Here is a 25535-nt window from a genome sequence, read left to right as displayed (position 1 = left end):
TGTACATCTGACCGGAATAGTTTGAAACATCTCAAAAATCACTTTTTTCAAAATTTAATGGACACACAAATGTATCCTTAATATCCTTGAAACAGTCTCCTTCATCATATTTGATACGTATTATTCACTTTCATCATGATTCTTTATCGCTTAGAAACTTGAAGTAAGAAACACTGTTTCTTGTTATATAGTAGCCCAATTTGGTACACACAGACACATGGCAGTTTCTGTTACCCTGAAAATGAGAAAACTAACATAAAAGTGTGAATGAAGCCCAGTGCCAGATGAAACTCGTGTAATATCAGTATCTGACCCTTCAATAACTAATTGTATCCCCATTTCCTAAACCTATGGTCACCACTTCAAGACAAAGCAAATGTTTTTTGACATACTCTACCTTGGATTGCTTCTTGGACACATCCTCTCTTTTTTTTTTTGCTGTGGATTGCGATCACCAGCCTCAAAGGCCCAGTGCTGTAAAGCATAAGTGCTCAGCCTCAGCCTGCAAAGAAGGTTAGAATATCATGTTCAAAACAACAAGTAGGTATAGGTAGATATAGCTAGGTGAACCTTCAATCATACGCCTGCTGGAAGGCTGAACAGCTTCACAAAACTGCTTCACCAACCAACCATACCACACACTCACCACAGCACCAGAGAGAGTAGCGACTAAAGCACTACCCATATAGCTTACACATGACTGTAATAAGTTACCATATGATAGAGTAGTGACATACTCAAATAACCGCTGAATCTAGTTTAGCCAAGGCTGTAGGCAAATGCATGTTGGTGGGGCGCCAGAGTATACAATGCATGCGTGCATATTTGCAGTGCATATGTGATGTGGTAAGCACAGTCATCCCTCCCCTTTTTAGGTGTTGCTGTTTTAATAAATATTGCAGTTATTTAATACTATGCATGTCTGGCATTGGTGAACACCAGACTACTATGATATTATGAGATTGTGTTAATAAATTATAGATTACTTTATTTATCACTAAAATAGCCATGAAAATTGAAAGGAACCTGTTGAGCCCATGCAGTTCAACTATGTTTACATCAATGATCCCTGTATAGTGTCAGTACCTGTTATTTCTATATCTTCCCATTGTAATGCACCCTGTTGTCGGAAAGGTCTATAAAATGAAAATTTTCACTGGTATTCAACATGCTGGTTGGTTTCACTGTTAAACTGTACTTGGTTGTTTTGGACATAACCAGGGTTCTGCTCTCTCTGCGATTGCAAATTTTTCAAATATTGTGCATATTTTTCTTGTTACTATTCCTTTTGTACAATGGCTTTTAACTTTTAGAAATAATTATCAGTAGATGGTATAAATAGGGAAATGCATATAATGGATGTTCATATGTGGGAAATTAGTTTTGGAGCGACATTTCATGAAGGGTATCTGTATTTCATTGTTATATAAGAAAGCTGGAAAAATATGCAGTTAATTAGCAAATTTTAGATAGGAGTCATACCAATAATGCAATAACAAAAATACCCATTAAATTTTTTTAATTGAAAATACCATAGTTTAAATGGGTATGCAAGTTGCAATGTAAGACTGCTTTATATGCTTCCAAAAACATTATCGGCACTCCAGTACTACCATCATTATCATCAGCAGTGCAGCTATTGCTCTGCTTTGCGGCTTAGTGAAACTCTTGAGTTGATCTAAGTGGAATCCTGCAATCCCGTAATGGCTGGCAAGGCTCCACAGTCCTTTTTCTTAGATATTCTATATTGATAAATGAAATTCTGTACATCCATCCAACTGGGACCCCTGTATCTCAGTCTACATTTGCTTTACATACACATATTATACCTTTTTGGAATCCGGATGATCCCAGGATTGAAAATCTTGAGATGGTAGGGTATCATTAAATTCTTTATTAGAATTGTTCTCTTTAATTTTAGACTGCAGACTTAACTAGCCCTCCACAGGAGCTAGATAAAAATTCCACATGAAGTGCAGCTTTTAAGCTAGTCACAAATAAATGATGGACAGTTGCCTATGGTGGGTTTTAATGGAACTGCTTACATGTCAGGCTTATTGAAGCGAGAGGGGAACTGATGTCTGTTGTCAATTCTTGTGTGAAAAGATGCAGGAAATATAGCCAAAGATTAAAAAAAAAAAAAAAAGTGAGGGAACAGTCTGGAATTAGAATTTCAGCCCTTCAGGTCTGCACATAAGAACTCTTTGTAGACTGTGATTAGAGTTTCTGCTGTCCAAAATTTGTGTTTGCAAATGAATTTGATAAATTTATTCATTTATTTTGTTGATTTTCAATGTCAGATCTTTGATGAGTAGGGTGAAGGCCACATGAAAATCATGAGTTAAGCGTAGAATTTTTTGTTTCTTTTCCACAGTGAAGGTTTGGTCATTTAATTTTACTCTTGGATGTTTCTTTGATTCATAGTTGTTTGGAGCGAGTAATGTTATTGATGATTTCTGAGGTGAGGCTTCCATTCTATTACTCCTAACCTATTTTTCTATTTTGTATAAGTAATCTTCAGTCTTCTTAGTTACTATTTTGTTATAGTTATACTGGGTTATTGGGTTATTTTTTTTTTTTTTATGTTCTGGATCTGGTGTTGGAAATTATCTTCTGAAGAGATTGAGTAGCATAGGTGAGAGTATTCTTTCTTGTGGGATTCCATTGTAGTCCTTTGATCTGAAAATTTGATTGTTTTGGTTACACTACACAGTTTGTCAGCAATGAAGTTTGTTAGGCATTTCTTATTATGGATATCTGTTTTTGTGACCTTTTTTGATATTGTGCATTGCAAAATAAAAGACAACATGGGAAGGGTGGCAAAAAAGAGAGAGAAAAATAGATATGAATACAATAAAAGTCTGAAATAAATATAGAATAGGCAGTGAAGAGGAAGAGAACTTCCAAAAGGATGTACCGTGGCACATGTAAGGATCAACCAAAGTTGTTCTACAGATCTCTGAATGGCAAGTTGAAACTTAGAAAATGAATATTCAAGTTGAAGGGGTAGTATATAAAGATACAAGAATGCAAGCTGAAATAATGAATGAAACCTACCAATCATTATTCAAAATGGAAGAGAATGGAGAAAAGGGTGAAGAAAACAAAGATGGTATAAACAACATACCAGTGAAAGTAAGCGAAGATTGATATGGAAATTGGAAAACATAAGAGGCCTGAAAAGGAATACACTGAAATTGGTAAAATACTATCTAATTAATTCACCATGGTCTTGGAAAATGTGTTGGACTCCTGATAGATGTATGAGGGCAATAGTGAGAGATGAATAGTGACTGGAGAGGAGTGACTAGTGGGTTTCCACAGGGCTAAGTTCTGGCACCTGCAATGTTCCTATTGTATATAAATGATATGAATGGAATAGATAATGACACAGATTATTTATAGATCATGAACTAAGTGAAAAATAAGGATTATAAACTGCTACAGGAAGACCTAGGTAAGGTTTATGAATGGAAACAGAAATGGAAAATGTATTTCAGCACAAAAAAATGTAAAACCTTGGAACTAGGGCAAAATAAATCAAGACTTAGAAAATATAAGGTGGAAAATAAATTGATAGCAAAAGGAAAGGAGGAAGAGGATTTATGTATTTTAGATGGGATTATCTGTCATCAGAAAATCTCATAAAGAATACAACAGGAGATACTTGTAATTTACTTAAGAATATAAGAGCAGCATTTCATTACATAGAAGAGGACATGATGAAGAAAATTATTGGAAGTCTGATTCTCCCCAGACTGGTGTGGTCACTCCACGTAAACAAAGATACCAAAAAAATAGAACACAAAGGGTTGAAACCAATATGATCCCAAGTCTAACAAGACTGAGGAAATTGGGATTTCTGACATTAGAAGAGTGAAGAGAGAGAGGCAACAGTATACAATTGTCCCTCAACATATATGATTTTGAAATTCGAGGGATTATGACTGGGAGGAGAGTTCATAGCACTGAACAGACATAGGTTACCACTGGGAGGGATATACAGTGTTAAACATCTATGGGTTACCTCTGAGATTCAAATTGCATGCAGCTGGGCAATGTGTATCATCTATAGGAAGATGGGGGAAGAAAGACCCAGCATCAAAGTTGCACGCAGTTTGTGGTGACATTGAATATGTCTAAAGGGAAGATAAGTGCACAAAGACTCAACATAAGAATGAACATGATGTTTTTGTGACCCTGAAGCACTAAAGGATGGAAGTCACATGTTGGAGAAAACACCAATAAGGATAATGGGCATACAATCCTAAAATTGATTTATTGTCCAATGTCTCTCCGGCAGAAGACCCATGGCTCTTGGGTAAACAGCAATTGCCACCAAATTGGCCCATAAATCATTTAGGAAGAAATAGTGTTTGGATAAAGCTTGAATAGGGCAGTGTAGGGTGAGTTCAGATTTTCTGTGTGGTAATTGTAGTGGACAAAATACAGGGATGACCCATCATCCAGGAGGTGCCAAGATAAGAGGGAGGGTAGAGGGTGGAGGGGAGTGGAGTGTATTGGGGATGGAATGGGTGGGAATGGTTTTTATGCCTTTGTTTTTTGGCTACCTCCCTTGTAAAGGGGGAAAAACACTGGTATATTTACCTAGTTGTATTTTTACAGGATGGGAGCTATGTTCGTTGTGACCCATTTTCGTATGTATGTATGTGTGAATTGCATCAGGCCAATTTGTATCTATGGCCATGCCTATTCCGTTTTAAAGTTATTCTAAGGCTGGATGATGGCATTGCAAATATGGCTGGATCAGGTGAAGAGCTAAGATAGCTAATGGCAGAGTTTGGGAGGTTATATGAGAGGAGAGACCTGGAAGTAAATGTGGGCAAAAATAAGATGGTAAAATTTAAAAAAAAGAGAGGAGTGGGTTGGGGTGGTATGTCTTTAAAGAGAGAGGCTGGAAAAAGTGGAAAAACTTTTGAGTATGTATGTAGCAGAGGATGGAGGAGTGGGATATGAAGGTAAATTATAGAGTAATGGAAGCAATTGAATTTCTTGGGTTAGTTAAGAAGAGGCATTTGTGCCTTCTCAAGCACATACATTTCTACCACTGCATTTTTAATTATCAGGAAGATTTCTCTTTTTTACTTTGTTTCTTTTATCTCGTTGAATTTCCTCTGATCTATTACTTCAAAGTATCTTTTCAATTTTACATAGCTTTGGCATAATTATAATTTGTCTATATAATTCCTGTCTTGTTTTTATGTTCCCCACTTTGAGAATAAATTCAAGGACTACATGATTACATTTACTTATTGGGCACTGGTAATTCCATCTTTCATTCATCTCATGTTCTTTTGTTAGAATCAAGTTCAGTCTTGCTGGTGAATCTTTTCCTCTTTATCTCCCTGGGTCTTTTATCTATTGGATCATTGTTATTTATTGCTATGTACTCCCCTCATTTCACCTCTCTACAATGTCTCCCATGAGTTATATTTTAACTCTTTCCAATATATATATATATATATATATATATATATATATATATATATATATGTATGTATGTATGTATATGCTAATATGAACATGGGTACATGTGTTCACTTATGCAAAGTAGACCACTTGGAAAAAGAAATTAACGAAGCAGAGCACTTTCGTATATTACACCTAAAGTGCAAAAGGTACACATAGATGAAGATGTAATATACAAAAGTACTCCACTTCATTAGTTTCTTTTTCCAAGTGGTCTACTTTGCATATATATATATATATATATATATATATATCTATATATATGTATATATATATATGTATACATATACATATACATATTCATATATATATATATAAGTATATCTTTGCTATCTTTATAATTTTCTTTATGTTTTGCCTCATTCTATGCTCTGCTCTTTTCATGTGAATTCAGACTAATGGAATCATTGTTGTTGAGCATTAGACCTTGAAAGGTTCAATATTTTGAGTATCAAAATTTAAAAGTTTAGGAGATTAACAGGGTGGATGTAAGAAAACTTCTTTAGTAGGGGTGAGAAATGGGTGTGGGGTGGGTATATGTTTTGACTTGGAAACCTCCCTTGTAAGGGGGAAAAGGTCTTGGTATGTGTACTTTTGCTAATTGGATGCCCCAAGTCACAACTATCACAAATATTCCAGCAACATAGCATACTTTATCAGATTTATTCAAGCTGGTGTCAAATTATTTTGTTCATTATTTGTATAGACTCAGTTTCAATAAGTGGTGGCCCAAATATGTGTATGTACAGTAAACCATCTATATATAAAATTAATTAGGCTTGGTTGTTATAGCCAAAAGAAGTAGGTACTGTATGTACATATGTATTTAAATTTTCCATGTGCCTGCTATCCATAACGACCTTTACACCGCATATACGGACCTTATTTGTTATATCAGACGATCAGAAGGTCTCACATTTGAGGGTGGGGGGTGGGGGGCTGCCCCACAAATGAACAAAATTGTCCTGGTATTAGCCACAAGAAAATTTGTGAAACATGTTGCTGTATATAAAAGAATGATCAGATTCTACATATCTGTCCTCACATCCTTACTTAGACCCCACTTCTGCTATTACTGTTGTCACCATTTATCTACCACTGTTTTTGCTTTCTTTGTCATGCCCACTCAGCTGTTGCTCTCACCTCCCCTTCAGTTATTTCCGCCAGCCCCTTAAAAAGAACTCGCTTGTGTTTGCTATCACACTCGTCACAGCTCACTGATACACAGCCTACTTAAGCACTAATCCTAAGTCCCTACCAAAGTGCGACACTGAATTAGCTTGTCAATTGTGAACATTGCACCATCACATTAACTACTACCCCCACTTTCACTGCACTGAACCACAACTTGCTCTGGCAGATCCTGGATGCTCAGAACCATGCCGGAAACCGATCGTCAACTGGATCTACTCCATCCACACCATCCTCTGCAAAGACACCCAGGGTAGGTTCATCAGTGCATTTTAGTTTGTGTAATGACATAATGTTTATTAATGTAGATGTGATTCTTTTATTGTATAACATTTATTTTTAATAGGTACCTCTTACCAATATGAGAGGATAAAGGTGGTGGATGAAAGTGGAATGGGTGGGAGTGGGTGCATGCCTTTGATTTGGCTTCCTATCTTATAATGGGGAAGAAACCATTAGTATATAGATAGATAAACCTCTTACTTTACCTGTTTTATTCTTTGTGATATTTAGCTTATATTTAATATATATTACACATTTGACTCGTGAATAACATTAGGGTTCCATATCTTGTTGAATATTAGCTTGCATTGAAAATGTGATAGTTAAGCTTGTATTTTTCAAGAGTCAATTACATATTGAAATTACTTGTTCTCCCCCCAAAATATATATCTTCAGTAGCACTGGAAATTTATACAAAAGACTTATTTTCCATAATCTGCTTTCATTTATATATATGATTTGTGTGTGTATGTTATTATTATTATTATTATTATTATTATTATTATTTTTTTTTTGTAGTTATAGATATTTGTTTCTGCTATTTGTGCACTGAATTGGCTTTTTTATGAAGTGTGGTTCAGTGAATTGGTGTCACTATGTTAATAAAACATAGATTCATATGAAGGATCAACAATGGAAGGCTGCTTATGGTGATCCTGCAAAGCAGGTGTTAGACTTATTTTCTGAGCACGTCTTCAAATCCTCAACACTCCACCTCTGTAGGTGCAGCTCCAAAGAACTGGCATTCATTCTTTAGATGAAGCCCAAGGGGTCAGCTTTGGATGTCTTTGATATACTTTCTCACATAAAGTGAGTTGACAACCAGCAATTGCACCTGTGTTTTTACCAGGGACTAACGATGGGTATGTGCAGGAGGTGATCCTGTGAAATGGACACCTGTGAGTCATTTCCCTCCCACCCATTGTTGAAGCTCATCAAGTTCCTCACCTCCATTTGGAGGTGCAGCCTGAGGGGGTTGACAGTTGGTCTTTGGACTGGGCCCAAGATTTTTTTCTCCATCAACTTTCATTGTATGTCCTCCACCTTTAAACACAGCACTGACAACCAGTGACTGCTCCCCTTCTACTATTACTACAAGCCAGTGACATTAGTCCCACACTAATACAACACAGACATCTGTCCTAAGTTTCTTCCCATAATGATCTGTGAGAAGATCTGAGGACCAATACTGGCCACTGTGGTGAAACATGAGGCAACAAGGGAGCTGCTAGCAGATAGGACTGATGAGATTATTGGGATGGTTCGGACATGTAGAAAGAATGAGTGAAGAAAGATTAGCAAAATAAGTGTGGAAAGCAGAGGTGGATGGAATGAACTTGAGGGAAAGACCAAGGATGAGTTGGATTGGGTGAAAGAGGCTTTGAGCAAGAGCAGAATGTCTGATGAGCAAGGAAGGGAGAAGGCAGGGGATAGGGGATGAATTGTTGTTGTTGTTTTTGTTCTTGTCATTCCCTAGACTGCCCAAGCAGTCCCATCTCCCTGAGGGACAGCATGGCTGGAATGGGTTTTTCCCACAAGTCCTTTATAGAGTGTATATTGTGTTCTTGTTTTGCATGGTTGTGTGCAATGCAGTCTTCCATAATGTGTTGTATAGTATGGGGTGAAGTGTTACATCCTGGGCAGTTGTCTGCTATGCAGTCATCCAGCCTCCTCTGGTAACTTAGAAGGGCTGAATAGTGACCGCATTGCAGTCTGGCCAGGTGGACTCCTTATGGGGGTGAGAGGATTCAGAAGGATGGATATCAGGGGGTCTGGCATGCAGTAATATATTCTCTTTCAGTTTGTTGACAGAGCAGTGAGTGATATGATTATAAATATGCTTCTGGAGGCTGGTGTCTGGTGGTTGTGGAGGAAGATAAGAGAGTGTGTGTTATATAGGTATTTGGGTGTTGTTTTGATGCTTTTTGGTGTGTGTGGGTGTTCTGCTATGTATTTACCTAGTAGTGGGTGTGCTGTGTTTGTGGAAGTGGGGCAAGTGTTTGTGTGCCTCTCATGTCAAGGTGGTCCTTGATGTTGAGGACTTTCATTTCATAGTGTAGATGGTCTGCAGGTGTTGTATTTGTGCAGCCTGCAATTGCCTTTAGGGCTTTGTATGGTCTATAGGGTGTTATAGTATGTCTTATTGAGATTGGGGACCCATGTGGGGCTTGGATAATTCATCACTGAGGGTATGTTTTGTTTGTATACTGTAGTGGTAGTTTCTTTGTTTTGTCCAAATGTTGTTCCTGCAATTGATTTAAGTGCATTTAGTCCTTATGTTTGCAATGTGTTGTTTGAATGACATGGATGTATCATAAGTTATGCCAAGAATCTTGGGTATATGTGTGTGTGGTATGAAAGTGTTGTTGATATAGAGGTGTAGTATGTATTTGTGTTTCACTGTCCAGTTAGTGAAAACTGTGGCTGTAGACTTGGTTGGGGTTAGTTCGAGTCTATAGTGAATCACGTGTTGAGTGTATTGAGTTATAATTGTAGTATTTCTGCAGCTTTGCCATTGTTATGGTGTGTGCATGTGTTTTTGTTATGTCATCTATATAAAAAGAGATTTGTAATTTTGAGGTGTCTGGTGTGGGTATATCATGCATGTATAGATTAAAGAGTGTGGGGGATAGAACTGAGCCCTGTGGTACTCCATTCTTAGTTTCTGGTGTGTAATGATTGGTCATTATATGACGTGGAGATTTCTACATGCCAGATATTGGCCAGCCATCTTTTGGTATTATTGTGCATGTCTGTATTTACCTAGTTGTATAATACAGGAAGGGAGCTATGCTCATGGTGACCTGTCTTTGTATCTCTCAGCATCAAGTTATATATTTTGTGTGCGAGATTGTGACAGTGGATGGCATCGAAAGCTTTACTGATATCTAGTGTTATGAGACGTGTTCTTTGTGGGAGCTTATTTGAATTGATGCTGTCAAAAACTGAGGTTTATCAGAAGAGTGTTGGTAAATAGATTGTTATTGTATTCTAACCAGCCAGTGGTAGGAACATAATACATCATATACAGCGGTCCTTCTCTCTCTCTCTCTCTCTCTCTCTCTCTCCCCCCCCTCTCCCCCTCTCTCTCTCTCTCTTTCTTTCATGGAGACCTATGGGAGGGCCTTAATACAATTGCTTGTTTCTCTGGAGTTCCCTGCAAGTTTCCAGTCAGTGAAACTCTAGGCAACAGTTACTATCATTATTTACATACTCCCAGTTGGTTGCTACCACAGTTTGTCTCTTTCTTTATTCACACTATGTTGTCACTGTTCAGTTAACATTGGCAGAATTGTAGATAAAACAGGAAAGAAGTATTGCTTGTGATGTGTCTGTGTGCGTGTCTACCATATGTTATCTTAGAGATATCTGGAAATTCATATTTCCATACAGATGCATTAACTCCTGGAATAATTTAGAGACAAATATACCCCAAGTTAAATCCATAAGTAATTTCAAAACTAGATATGATAATAGGAGAAAAAGAAATTGTATTTCATGAGTTTAACTCCTCTCCAGTGTATTACAGTTAGGTAGGTACACTGCACTACAGTGAGACTTCTCATTAATGGACGTTAATTAGCTGTGTTTGTGGTGTTTTGGAGTGGTTTTTGGGTGGCATAGTGATTGCACGCACTAAACAACACCACCAAAACCCCCGAAAACACAGTGAACACACCGCAAATACAGCTAATTAATGTCTGTTAATGAGAGGTCTCACTGTACATGCAGCCTGGAAACTTTTGGGGAACTTTTAGAGCCAAGGGTGTATTCTCTTTTGCCACACAGGCATGGCCTGCCTTCATTCAGAATATGGATGTGATAAGGTGTTAGACAGGGTTTGTGTCGATGCATTATTTGGATAAGGCATCAGTCAAAGCCTGACTGAGTGCAAACACGTAGTGTTTTACTCATGAAACCATACTACCACCATCCATTTTTGTGTCTCTCAAGGACCTGAACTTTGGTCATATGTCCATGAAGCACAAATGTTATTCCATAGTTATCCAGGCTCCAGATTTGGATTTGAAAAGCTAATGTTATTTTGACTGAACTGAGGAAATCACATTTGATAGGATAATTTTGAAATTTTGTCTTGTTACTGTAAAACCACTTACAAATGAGGTCTCCTTCCCCCCTCCTTCCTTCCCTCATCCCTGTACATTTTTGATAAGTACCTCACCTCTCCTTTTCTGTTAATATACACCATTTGTTGGTATGTACTTAGTTTTCACCCCAGATGTAATGTCACAATGGTCACCTGCAAACTGAAAATGTGTTGAAGCCATATAGTCCTGTAAAAACCCACTAACAAATTATATCTCCTTCCCCCTTCTCTTTCCCTCATTCCTCTACATTTTTGATAAGTACCTCTCATTATCTGTTAATATATACCATTTGTTGGTATGTACTTTGTCCCCCACCCCCACTCCCTGATACAATGTGACAATAGTCACCTGTAAACTGAAGATTGGTGAAGCCATACAGTGTGTTGGGGCACTGCGTAGCTCCACATGACTCAGGAGTATTGTAGGAGATTGGGATAAGAAAAGAAAGAAGACCTGACAAGCTGGGAGGGAGTGGTTGAGTGCAGGAGAGGGAAGAGAAGCAAAGCATGTGCAAGTAACGGACCTCAGTGTTAAGTGTAGCAGGCACTTGCAGGCAGTGCAGTGTTACCTTAACCATTTGGATAGGATAGTTGGGCTTCCATCTGTCCTATTCATTGGGATAATTTTTGGCTTTGACTTAGATTTCCTCATTTTTTGGCAAATAAGCCTAGTCTTGAGGAAATTTAGGGAAGAAAAAAATTGAAAATCAAGAATATAATTTGAAATATTTGGTCCAGCCTGCAACTTGAAATTAGTTCACAATGCTCGACATAGAAATTATCGTCATTGACTTGGAGACGGAGGAATATACCAGTAATCGTGAAATATCTGGTGGGAACAGGAGAAGTAATAATGCATATAGTGAACCACCACCACAATACCAGGCATCAATGTCAAACAGACGATGTAGAGGAACAGCATCAAGGGCCATCAATGCTCTGTTTAAGAGGAAAAGGAAAACGACACAGGTGGCCAATAATAGAAGATCCCATCCCCGATCCAGAAGACAGAGACAACAACCTGTAAGTGGCAATGGCAGAAATCAGAGAAATTGTGATGATGTAGACGTTTTAACTATTCAGCTTGATTCAAGTCCTCCTCCAAGTATAGAATATGCCGAAGGGCTCCTTGGTACCTTCTCCACGGGTGAAGCAACTGAGGACGACAATGAAGAATACGAAGACACAAATTCAGACAACTCAGAAGATAGTGCATCCAGCAGCCATTCTCACAGAAAATGGAATATTTGGGAACAGCGGCACAAGGGCTGTCACACGTGTCGTGGTGATGTGGCAATTCTGTCAAGAAATCGAAGAAGAGCATCAGATATTTTTCCATTTAAGGTACCTATAGATGGGGCTTGTAGATTCTTGAAATGTAATATTTATGAATTTTTCATACTTACGTTTGATTCCAAGCAGAGATCATTACCTTCCCCATATAGTCCAAGCACACAGGTCAGAAGAATTGCAGATTAATTTATAATTGAAAACCTTCAATCAAATTTAAAACCACTTTTGAGTGTTTTGTAAGTTGAGTACAGGGAGGTCTAGATGGTACAAACAGTTAAGTTCCATTTAGCATAGTCGTATAATAAATTCTCATACGACGATTGATAGAGAGGCTGTGGGGGAACAGTTGTGGGGTACACAGAAGTGAAAGATGAGTAGGTAGGTTGTTAGATAGGTTGTTAGTGAGAGGAAGTAGAGTGAATTTTTGGGGCAGCTCCATAGACCAGGTACTCCTTGGGACAGCACCTCCCTGTAGAAGTGGAGTTAGAACATTTATTTGTATCAGGATGGCTTCATATTAAAGTGGGATAAGTGAAAATCAAGAGGACATGAAAAGAAACTAAAAAAAAAGATAGTTATAGAAGAAATCTGAAAAAAGAATAGTTTTCCACACAGAGTGGTAGAATCTGGAACAAATTGGATGAGGCAACAGTGTGTGCAAAAACTATACAAGAATTTAAGAACAAACAAGATGCTTAAAGATACAAAATGGGTCACTATTAGCATAGCTCTCTTCCCTTATAATACAACTAGGTTAATATCTGCTTATGGTGCTCTCTTTTCATCAGCGCTTTGGCCTTTCCCAATTGACAGTGTGATCTGGTTTGACATGATGGCACCATGATAGTATCATAGTGACTAAGAAAACAGAACTTAGCACTGTATTTACGTAATTGGACATGATACTACTGGGATATTGAAGGCATGGTAATATGCTGTCAGTACTTTAGGTACAGTAAAATTCCTTTTATCTGACCTTCAAACATCCAGTTTTTTTCTTCAATGCCCCAAGTTGGATAAAAGTTGAATTTCCAAACATCAGACTGTTGAGTGGTTGTTTAGTTGCTGTTATCGTCACTGCCAACTCATAACACTCAGGTCAAATGTAATTTTCATGGGCATTTCAGTGTTTGTTTACATTTGGCCTTTGGTGATTATTTCTCTTCCACTCAGCTGTGTTGTTTATTATGCTTTATTATACTGTAAATAAGTGAAAATTTCTCTTTTTTTTTTTTTTTTTCTTCCTCCTTTATTCTTCTTTCTTTCTTCATAACCACTTCTGTACAATGACGCCTATGTAGGCATCATGAGACATGAGTGGGTACATGAGGATGCTGGCGTCGGCGTCTTGATTATATATATTTTTTTGTAGTTCTACACGAGTACCCCCGGATTCAGTGAACTAGTTTGATCACATTTTCTGTGTTCATTATTTCTCAGAATAAAAGAGAACGACTTATACAGCAGTCACTTTATATTTTATAAAGCAAGTAGTGTGATGATTCGTACATATGGCAGCCAATGCTGTGCGCAAGAATTTGGCTTGTACTGAAGTGGTTAATCTTTTAGTGTACATCCAAATGTCTGACCTAGGGTAGGTCCCACTGAAGTTGGATAAAAGGAGTTTTACTGCACCGTTTTAGAGTGCCCTTATTGACCAAAGCTATGCATTGTTCATCTGTGATAGAGTTGAAATTCTGTACAAGGGAATGATAATACTTTCATACTACTGCTTCTGTCCATCCTTCATGCTGATCCCCTAAACCAGTCTTCTATCAATTCTGAGACTACCTCTTCCTGATCTCCCTGTGGTTGGGTGGGTGGGTGGGGGAGAAGGGTGGAGAGAGAGAAAATTTTTCCCATGTTCTCCTGTATTCATTTAATTGTAGTATACAGGAAGAGAAGAGAGGGAGGGAGGGAGGGGTGGTGAATGGGAGTGGAGTATGTAAGGATGAAATGTATGGAAGTGGGTTTATGTCTGACTTTGGCTACCTCTCGTGTAAGGGGGAAAAAAGCAGTGCTTGTAGAGTCCTATCTCATACTCACCAGTTATGATACCCAGCTTCAGATTCATGTATGGTTCCAAATTGGGCTTTATCCTTATTTTCCAGTTATCATACATACCATACATACCAAGGGCTTTTTCCCCCCTTACAAGGGAGTATCAGATCATTATCTAATGAAAGGGAAATTGAGAGTAAAGAAGAGAGGGATGCTAAGAAGTGCTGAGAGTGAACAAAATATAAGAAAGGGAAACGAGAAAGAAACCAGTAGCTGAGGTGAATTATGGGAGGGAGGAAGGAAATGATGAAAGAGAAAAAGGAGTAGAGGAAGAAAGTGACAGGAGGGAACAGAAGAGCTGTGAAATGGTGTGGTGAAGAGGTAAAAGGTGGTGGTGGAAGAGAAGAAACAAGCTAATAATGATTGGTTGCAAAGTAGAACCAGACAGGTTGAGGAGGAAATGCCTGGAAGCAGCCGCCATTCAAAGCTTCAAAACCATTGAGCAGAACAGAGGCATGTTCAACATCGCCCCTCCTATCATCCATCTGTTACCCGCATTATACAAATGTATGAAATGTCCCCCTTAGTCCACTTCAACAAACTGTCCGAAATGTCCTCCTTTATCTCCACCAAGTCCCACCCGTCCCCTTCTCACCCCCCCTCCGCCCCTCCACCTACCACCCACCCCTCCCTGATAACCTCTCCCAGTTCCTTCCCCGTCGGTCTATATGTACTCAGAGTGTTTGCCATATGTCTCTACTTGAAAAAGCTATAACAAGCAAAACGTCGTACCAATAACGGTTTCGATCTCACACGGTGCTGATTCTTATAGAACTAGATAACCATATAAGAGATACAGAAAGAAGGTGGGAAGAAGCAAAACATAAGATAAAGGAGGCAAAGGGAACAGATGAGGCATCTAGAATAAAAAGGAGAAAATTCTGGCATCATGCGTAAGTCATTTTGCCTCTTAAGTCCAAACACTCTAAGAACCATATTTCTATATCAAGGAGGTGTGGCATTTACCCCTTTCAGTTCTAGATGCCTCAGATGTAAAATAGGGTAGGAATATGACAACATTTTGAAAAGAATAAGATGATGGAAGGAAATGAAATGGGGAGGTCAGTTAGAGAGGAAGAGGTAAAGGGTAAAGATGGACAGATATTAACCTATTGAATATGAGTCAAATTCTCAAGTGCAGCATCGGGTGCCTGATGTATGATGATTCAATGAAGCATCATAATACTTGTATTATAAAATATAAAGTCATTGCTGATTTACTTGTTCTATTTCACTCTGAGTTATAGTAAACACAGAAAATGCAGTCAAGTCAGTTCACTCAGCTACAACTACAAAATAAATATAATCAGGACACCAACACCAGAATCCTTATATACCCACGTGTACCTCATGACACCTACATAGTCGTGATCGTATGGAAGAGGTTAATGGAAGTGAAGGTGGGAAGGAAAGATGGGTTGAGTATTTCAATAATTTGTTAAAGGTGGAAGAGGTTAGGGAGGAACTGATTATGGCAATGGGATATGCCAGGGAAATGTCTGTGATGGGAGAAGAAAATGATAAGGCTATAGGACAATATGAAATATGAAGAGCATTGAAAGTGATGAAAGCTAGTAAGGTACCTGTGTTAGATGGGTGTCATTTGGAATACCTGATAAACGGATGGACAGTGGTAGTGGATTGGCTGGTGAGGATGTTCATTGTGTGCCAAAAGAATGGGAAGTTGCTAGAGGACTGGAGGAGTGCGTGCATAGTTCCACTATTCAAAAGAAAAGTGGAAAATGTAAATGTTGTAACTTTAGATGTAATTGGAAATACATAATGTAGAGTGTTGGTTTTAGGGATTAGGAGGGGAACAGACAAACCAAATTCAAGTATCCACAATGGAGCCAGCAAAATAAAGGCCATAGTCTTTTGACAGAATAAAGTACATTGAACTCACCAGGCAAAGGAAAGTAGGTGAGTGCACATATTCAGTACATAATACTGTTGCATGATGGACCAGTGATGGGAACCTGCTCGTGGTGGTCTTCCAAGATGGACATTGGAACTCGTTTATTTTCTAAAACCTGTTAACATACTCACCTTCATCAAAAGGCATACCCAGAGGATTTGACACATGGTCTCCAGACTGGTACCAAGTTTTCTTGCTTTCAACTTTAACAATATTTCTTATACCTGAGTAGTATCTGTTCTTGTCTTCCTACCTTCAGCTGGTGACATAGAAATAGTTCCACACCAATACAGTATAGACAACAGTCCAAAGTTTCTTCCCAGAGAGGGAGGGCTCAAGGACTGTTGCCAATTACTGTGGCCCAGTTGGTTTTCCACTTGTTAATACACAAGAAAACAATTTATATTATTGCTGTACATTCAGTAACATCATTTTTGATAAAGCATATTTAGTGTGTTAAAACTTGTCAAAAACTTTTTTGGAAATGGTCCAAAATCTTTAGTTGTAGCAGAAGGTGTCTATGACCTTAACCCCTTTGATACGATGACGCCTATGTAGGCATCATGAGGAGCAAGTGGGTACACGAGGATGCTGATGTTGGCGTCTTGATTATACATATTGTAGTTGTACCTGTGTGACCCCCATACTCGGTAAACTGGCTTCATCATATTTTCTATGGTTATTAAAATTCATGGGTGAAAGAGAACGAGCAATACAGCCGTAACTTTATTTTTTATAATGCAAGTATTATGATGCAACATGGCACGTCTGGCAGCTAATGCTGCCCGCGAGATTTTGGCCCGTATTGAAGGGGTTAAGGCTTCCAGGGTTCGCTGAAGGGCCACAGGGCTTGGCCAAAAAGGAAATTGTGCTTCACTTTCATGATGTGTAGTTCATACACATACTCTGCTCTCCTTTCCACCTTCAGAATTTTTCATGCTCTGGAGGCGGCCACTTGCATACCTGATTATGGACCAAAAGGTCGTCTGACAGTATGATTTGTCATTGTGAATGATTATGTTAATGGTAATTGCTTAAATTTTAGGAAGTTTATTATTATGTGGTTGTTAGCCTCCATTTGTGGTTGTTTAAGCTTACAAGATTTGGCAACTTTCTAGAAGAATCCACTGAAAAATAGACAGCTCCCTGGGAAGATCAAGCCTTTTGTTTTTGAGATTTAGATATACGAAAGTTGATCCATAAGTGGCTATTAACAGCTGTGAAAAATAAAATGTTGTGTGGGTGGTCACTGGAGGCGACTGTAACATAATCAGTAAGTATGCTTACCCAAATTAGAGGTCTTGGGTTTGATCCCCAAGTGGTGCTAGCTTTTCAGTGATGCTCCCTACCTCAACATGTAACACTTCACCCCATACTATTCAACAAGTCATGAAAGACTGCATTATACACAATCATGCACGCAAACAACAGAACATACACTCCATAAAAGATTTGTGGGAAAACCCCGTTTTGGCCGTGGCATTCCTTGGGGAGATGGGACTGCTTGGACAGACAGTCTAGGGAACAACAACAACCTCAACATGGCACAGTGAGTAGGGTCCTGTGGTGGGGCACACACCTGGACTGGCCCTTAGTAGCTGGGGCCTTAGGGGGGAGATGTGCATGTGGTCACTGGAGGAGACTGTGGCGTAATCGGTAAGCACTCCAACCCAGGTGGGAGGTCCCTAGGTTCGATCTCTGGATGGTGACAGCTATTCAGTGATGGTCCCTACTTCAACAAATGTGACACCCATGTAGTAGTTTAACCATGTATGAACTGTGTGAAAAGAAAATTATATAATTTTTTAATTCCCTCCCTATATATTTTTTTTGCTCCCTGCTACCATTTGGAAATGTGAGTAAATATTGTATTTTTTCATGTGTATGTATACAAAGCCTTGGATGACCACCCGTAAGGAGATAGGATGGGAAGGACAACAAATAGGTCTTCAGTGGGTGTGGGATGGGGGTAGGAAGGGTGCATGCTTGGCCATCCCCTTGTAAGGGGGAAAATTCTTTTTGGTATATTTGTGTATATGAAGCTATGGATAGGGATGAAACATATTGATTTTAGTTATTAGTCAATCAGTCTATTGCCCCAGGTCTCTTGAAGGAAATTCAATAGCTACCAGGTTCACCATTAAGTCACTTATTGGAGAAATGTTGTTTCTGGAGTGGGGCAGTGTAGGATTAGGTGTTGTATATGTGATGGTTGTATCTGGGGCAGTTTGCCTCTGTAGTTAGGTTTATTGTTTTAGTGGTAGATAATGACCTTAACATAGTTATGCTATTGTGACTGTTGGTTCTCTTGGGAGGGTACCTTCAGTGGGACTAATATCTGAAGGGGTTTGATGAAAGCGGGAGTTTGGTGTGGTCAGTCTTCAAGTAGTTGTTTTGTGATCTGAGTATGAATGTTTTTGTATCAATGTATTATGTTGTGTAGATTGTAAGTTGCAGTAGATGTTTGATTAAAATGCTGCCAATGTGATTTTTTTTTTTTTTTTTTTTTATGATGTGAGTGAGTAGAATTGAGGGCTCTAACATGGGAATATATACTGTACCTATCATTGTCATCTGTTATTCTATGGGATATTGGTTTCTCTGTACAGATATTCTATTAGAGTATTATTGGTGGATTGTATTCTCAGTGCTTTGTTTTGTGTAGTTTATAAGGTATTTGTTTATTTTCTTGACCATAATGTGGATGTATAATTGAGTGGGGTTCTCAAGAGCTGTTTGTAGACTTCAATTAGTGTCCTTCTATTGATCAAAATCCATGCTTGCTACTGATCTTAGTGTGTTTATTGTCCTGTTGATCTTCACTGCCAGTGTTAGATGCGTATTTAGGTTTTCGTATTCCTAGCTTCCGGTTCATGTGTCTTCAACTTGGCCTGTGTCCTTAATTTCCCTATTATCATATTTAGATTTGGATTCATGTATTGTTCCAAGTTGGGATATATTACCTTCTAAGCTATTCCAAGTATGTATGTTGAAAACTGCATTTTTACATTCCTTTAACCTCTTGAATATGACAATGGCTATGTATGCGTCATGAGCCGTGAGTGGGATATACGAGGATGCCAGCATCGGCTTCCTGATTATATTTATTTTGTAGTTGTAGCTGAGTGGCCCCTGTATTCTTTGGACAGGCGTGATCACGTTTTCTGTGATGTTATATTTGTTTAGGATGAAAGAGAATGGGTATAACAACAGTAACTTTATATTTTGTAATGCACATATGTGATGCATCATTGTACATCAGGCAGCCTGATGTGCTCGCAAATATTTGACTTGTATCGAAGAAGTTAAACAGGTAGCCTTTCTCAATTTGTTCTTGTGGCCTCTTAAAGCACTCCTATCCCAAATCAAAAGATCTCGTCTGTCACTGTAGTTTATTCCTTTGAACAACCTGAATGGCGTAATTATATCACCTCTTTCTCTTTGATCTTGGCAGACCCAGGCTAAGAACTAGTTTGGTTCCTGACCTTTGTAGTCTTTCGATCTTTCACACATTAAATGTACCTCGTGTTTGAGACTCTTAGTAGTTTGATCTTTAGACAACAGGGGAGTTTGCTCAGGCTAAATGAAAGTGTCCGTTGATTGCCAGAAAAGAATATACAAGAATGATTGATGTTATTTAAAGGTTATCCAGTTGGTTGTAACCTTTAAAAACAGGGGAAGTTTCTCCAGGCTGAGTAGAATTGTCTGGTGACAGCCAGACATGTATACAAGTATTGTAATAAAGTAATAGAGTGGTTTAATAGAATGCTAAAGGAAAATTTTTGTTTTTGCAGCCCAAGACTCCACCGGGATCTGATCCAACACTACCTAAAGGCTGGAGCAGTCAAGTAGCACCAAATGGAAGGGTCTTCTTCATTGGTAATCTATTTTTATATCTTTATTTATTTCTTACTTTATCTGTATATGTTTTATTGATTCATGTTGGCTTCCCATTCTACATTTATGGTATAAAGAGAAACTTAACATACACTAATGCATTATCTTGTGCTTCATTATCTCAAGTAATATATATCTTCACTTGGACAATTTTTCTGACATGCCAGATATTCAGTACCCAAGAATAGTACAACATTCTTCCTTCTTTGTCCTCTCACAGATTCAGTAGTCTTTCTCCCATATTCCCCTCCCCCTGTCTCTCTCACTCTCACTCTCTCTCTTTGCCTCACCTACCCTCTCTCTCATTTCCCTTTCTTTTACCTCCCTCTCTCTCTCTCTCTCTCTCTGTCCTTCCTCTTTTTCTCCCCTCCCTCTTCCTTCCCCTCCCTCTTCCTTTCTCCTTTGTTTGCCTTGCTCTTCCCTCTTCCTCTCCCCTCCCTTTTCCTCCCTCTCCCCCATACCTCCCTCTCACTCCTAATCTAACTCCCTCTCTTTCACTCTCCCTCTGCTTTCCCCTCTCACTCCCTCTTCCTCTGTCCCCCCCTCTCCCCCATTCTCTCTCTCCCCTTTTCTCTCTCCATCCTCTTTCTCCCCCTTCTCTCCCCCCCCCCCTATTCATACTACTATAAGTTGGTGACATAGAACATTAGCCACACAAACAAAGACAAAAGTCCAAAGTTTCTTCCTGTAGAGATCATTGGGAAGACCCCAAGATATGTTGCCTGACATTGTGAGATTGCAGATTTCCAGTCCCTGAAACTCAAGGCAACAATTATCATTATTATTATTTTATTTCATATATATATATATATATATATATATATATATATATATATATATATATAAATATATATATATATATATATATATATATATATATATATATATATATATATATATATTTTTTTTATTTTACAAAAAAAAATTAGATATTCAAATCATATACCTTGTTGTATATTATCAGATCACATCAAACGCCAGACCACCTGGATAGACCCACGTTCTGGTATGCCAAGTTCTCCGCCCAATCAACGCCATGCAAGTAATTGGAGACACGAGGATGAGCTTGGACCACTCCCAGAGGGCTGGGAGCAGAGAGTGCACAGTGATGGTAGAATTTTCTTCATTGATCATAGTAAGTTGGTTTTGGTCATCTGTAGATGTACTTGAATTTTGTTTATGAAGATATGCAGTTTCTGATTGCCACTATTTACCTTTCAGGGCTGAAAGACTTGCTCTTAGCACTTTATATTCAATCTTTCTCCTTTATAATTTGTGTACATTAATATCATTTGTTTTGAAAAGACTTGTTTTTCAAGTATTTACAACCTCTGCTGGGAGTGCACACCTTACAGAGGACTTTGTAACATGGAATGTAATGAATCATGCCCTTGGTTCAACTTGCTGGGGGCAATGTTCAACCTCCATTCACCTTTACTCTCTTTTCCTCAGAAAACCGCACAACAACATGGGAAGACCCGAGGCTGCAGAACCCTGCCATAGCAGGTCATGCTATCCCATATTCACGCGACTACAAGAGAAAATACGAGTTCTTCAAGAGTAGACTACCAAAGCCTGTGAGTAAATCCATTCTTTTCTTTCTTTTTATCCTTATTACCAGAATACTGTAGTTCCTTATATGATCTTTGGTTTGGACGAAACCATCAGTAACATTGCTCACTCCAGACAATCATGAATCAAAACACACCCAACAGTAAATTTAAATGGCCAGACTCTTCCATCAGAAAAGAACTAAAAAAAATTAGGCCTCACTTTTGATACACATGTCAAAGATCAAACAGTGAAAATCAAGAAGAAAATGTCAGTATACCAAGGGGTTCTTCTCCTTTATGTGAGAAGTGGCCAAATCAAAGGTACGCATCCACTCCCAGTTTTAGTTTCTTTATTTTCTTCTTATTAAAAGTAAGAAGGTGCCAAGATAAGAGGGAGGGAGGGTGGAGGGGAGTGGAATATATAGGAAATGGAATGGGTGGGAATGGTTTCCAGCCTTTTTATTTTTGGCTACCCCCGTGTAAGGGGGAAAAAGCCTTTGGTATATGTATGTATGTATTAAAAGTAAAAGTAAAATAAAGAGACTAAAATCAATCAAAAGCACAGGCCACGGACAACAGTTGGTAACGTGTTACATACATTTACCAAAGGTTTTTTCCCCCATACAAGGGAAGTAGCCCAAAAAACAAAGGCATAAAATCCACTTCCAAGCATTTCATCCCCATATACTCTACTTCCATCCACCCCCCTCCCTCCCTCTTATCTTGGCTCTCCCTGGATGCATGTTACTTTCTGTAAATAATTTATGAGAACCACACTACTTCACATCCACAGCATGTTTCCCTTATGATGGAAAAGAATCCTTTTGGTTCATAGATAGAAGACTGAGGCAACCAATATTGTTTTTCTATCTATATCTATATATACTAAATACTTCTTTTCACTTATATGGGAAGTAACCAAATCAAAGGCACACATCCACTTCCACTTATTCCACTCCCATCCACTACCCTAATACTGTGGTGAATTGCACACCCTTCAAATCATACAAAACAAAGCCCTAAAAACAATTACAAGCTGCACAAATACAACACCTACAGACCATTTACACCATGAAACAAAAGTCCTCAAAGTCAAGGACCACCTCGACATGAGAGGCACACAAACATTTGCCGCAACCACCACAAACACATCACACCTGCTACACTACATAGCAGAACACCCACACACACCAAGAAACATTAAAACAACACCCGAAGACCTGTATCACACACAGATACTCTCTTCTCTTCCTCCACAACCACCAAATACCAGCCTCCGGAATCATATTCATAATCATATCACTCACCGCTCCATTAACACACTGAAAGACAGCACACTGCTGCATGCCAGACCCCCTGATATCCACCCTTCTGAATCCTCTTTCCCACGAAAGGACAGAGTCCACCTGGCCAGACTGTGGTGCGGCCACCACCCAGCACCTCTAAGCTACCAGAAGAGGCTGGATGACTGCATTGTGAACAGCTGCCCAGGATGTAACACTTCACCCCATACCATACAACACATAATGGAAGACTGCATTATACACAATCATGCACGCAAACAACACAACATACACCCTATAAAGGATTTGTGGGAAAACCCAGTTTTGGCTGTGGCATTCCTTGGGGAGACGGGACTGCTCGGACAGACAGTCTAGGGAACAACAACAACAACAACCCTAATACTGTTTTTAGATACTATTTCTGTCAGTAACTGTAGTGTGTTTTTATACTTCCTGTTGCCGTGCCTGCCTTTCTCTCTCACTCTGTCTTCCATTGTGAATCGTTTTTTGTACACAGACACGTTTTTATATAATAATTTTCAAGTTAAATTGAGTTAATTATTTTTTATTTCTATAATTTAGTTTTGTTTTTGTTTAAGTTATGAGTGAACTTGGCTAAATACTTTATTTTATACTAAACATTTTTTTTCAATTATGTTTGATAACAAGGCAACAGAGGTAAGTTATTTTATTTCTTTTAATGTATATATTTTTTTTATTTGCTAAGGAAATTTTAAGTTATTTTATTTTCTAAGAAAACTGAGAAGTCACTATTCATTGAGAAATAGAAGAGATAAAAATAGAATTGATGTATCTAATTGATTTGTAAAACTGAATCAATTAGATATATTAATTATATTTTTGTCTTTTTTATTTCTCAGTAAATAATGACCTCACAGGTTTCTTGTTAAGAAATTTTTTTACTTATGAAATGAGTATGGTTTAGTTTGATTTATTTTCTAACACAAATTTATTTATTTTTTATGAGATGAATATTGTAATTATTGTAATTTTAAGTACGAATGACTAACGATCTTCATTCTTCAGACAAATGTGCCGAACAAATTTGACATCAAAGTGAAGCGCAACAACATTTTAGAGGACTCATACATGATCATCAGCCAAGTATCGCGAGTGGATCTGCTGCGCACCAAACTCTGGATTGAATTTGAGGGCGAGGTAAGTGAATAATTGCACTTCACCAGTCAATAAAGTTTTAATCATGAGTTTTAGTAGTTTAGTAGAAGGAAATAGGCAAGAATTGGTTTACTAATAGGGTAGTCAATGAATGGAATAGACTCAGTAACCATGTAGTGACCACTGAAAATATCAGTTGTTTTAAGAAATGGTTTGACAACTTTATGGATGGGGATGACAGGTGATAATGGACATGGAACTGCCTAGTGTAGGCCTTATGGTCTCTTGCAGTCTCCTTCATTGTTATGTTCTTAAGATATTGAAGTTGTTTAGGAATATATCTTTTTTGTATGTGAAATGTTAATATTTGGATCACATTGTCTATTAGATTAGTCTTTGATGAAGATTAACTTGATTGAATCTTTTCTAACCATTATTGGAAGGGCAAAGAATTACATTATGCTTGCTAGTTATTAATTTTTCCTTAAAACTTTGTGTAGAAATTACCAATTGTACCTGTGCCTAACCTGAATTTGCCAATAAGTATAAAATAAGATGATGAAAGAGTTCTGTGAAATGTATTTGTAATTCAGGTAGTCACATAAACATTCATTTAATGGTTATAGATGTTTTGAAATATATTTTCAGGTATTTGTATAGATGAAGTTGTGTAGGGATGGTATTGAATACAGTCCCTTCATGATTTAATGAAATAATTGGTCCATTGCCCCCAGTTCTCTCTTCCCACTTGTTCTGAACTAGATTAAAGATGAAATTGGAAATACATTGAGAACCTGATTCTTCAGTGTTATTGATATCTAAAGCTTGGTACATACATACATCTATATACCAAGGAGTCCCCCTTATAAGAGAGGTAGCCATTCAAGGCATGAGAAATATATACATATAAATACCATAAACACATTTAACGCAAGTAATGATAAGTGGAGTTCAGGAGACGGGACCTCACGAGTATAGCTCTGTTCTTGTACATCACAAGTAGGTAAATACATACATACATATATATACATATAGACATATACCAAAAGGTCTTTACTCCATTATAAGGGTGGTGGCCAACTCAAAGTATACATCCACCCTAATATATATCTCACGCCAATCCAAAAACTTGTTCATAGCATTAGCAGATTTCCAGTCTATCAGCATCTTTCCCTCATCTACCTGTTGCCAAACTGATTCTGTATTGGCACTGCTTTAATGCAGGTACTGTTTTTATTTTGATTTTGATTGATGATATGGCTCATGGTGCTTGTTCTAGTCCATCCACTGTCCATTGATTTGGCACCACCATAGGAAGGCAGACC

At 38.2% G+C, this 25535-nt stretch overlaps 1 protein-coding gene across 2 annotated transcripts in view; it reads left to right on the top strand.

The window, feature by feature from the left end:
• Nedd4 (E3 ubiquitin-protein ligase Nedd4) overlaps nucleotides 1-25535 on the top strand; it is a 91800-nt gene that overhangs the window by 53644 nt on the left and 12621 nt on the right. The window contains exons 10-14 of one of the 2 annotated variants that reach the window (XM_076213293.1): nucleotides 6851-6934; nucleotides 20135-20219; nucleotides 21202-21372; nucleotides 21690-21814; nucleotides 24121-24252. In XM_076213293.1, coding sequence (XP_076069408.1) covers nucleotides 6851-6934; nucleotides 20135-20219; nucleotides 21202-21372; nucleotides 21690-21814; nucleotides 24121-24252 — 597 coding nt within the window. Of the gene's footprint in view, nucleotides 1-6850; nucleotides 6935-11599; nucleotides 12416-20134; nucleotides 20220-21201; nucleotides 21373-21689; nucleotides 21815-24120; nucleotides 24253-25535 lie in introns of those variants that run through there. The other variant, XM_076213294.1, reaches the window with a different exon arrangement.

This window comes from Oratosquilla oratoria, chromosome 31 (genome assembly GCF_046742065.1).
Source record: "Oratosquilla oratoria isolate Oo_2021 chromosome 31, ASM4674206v1, whole genome shotgun sequence".
Lineage (NCBI taxonomy): Eukaryota > Metazoa > Arthropoda > Malacostraca > Stomatopoda > Squillidae > Oratosquilla > Oratosquilla oratoria.
This window is presented reverse-complemented; position numbering and strand designations above follow the sequence as displayed.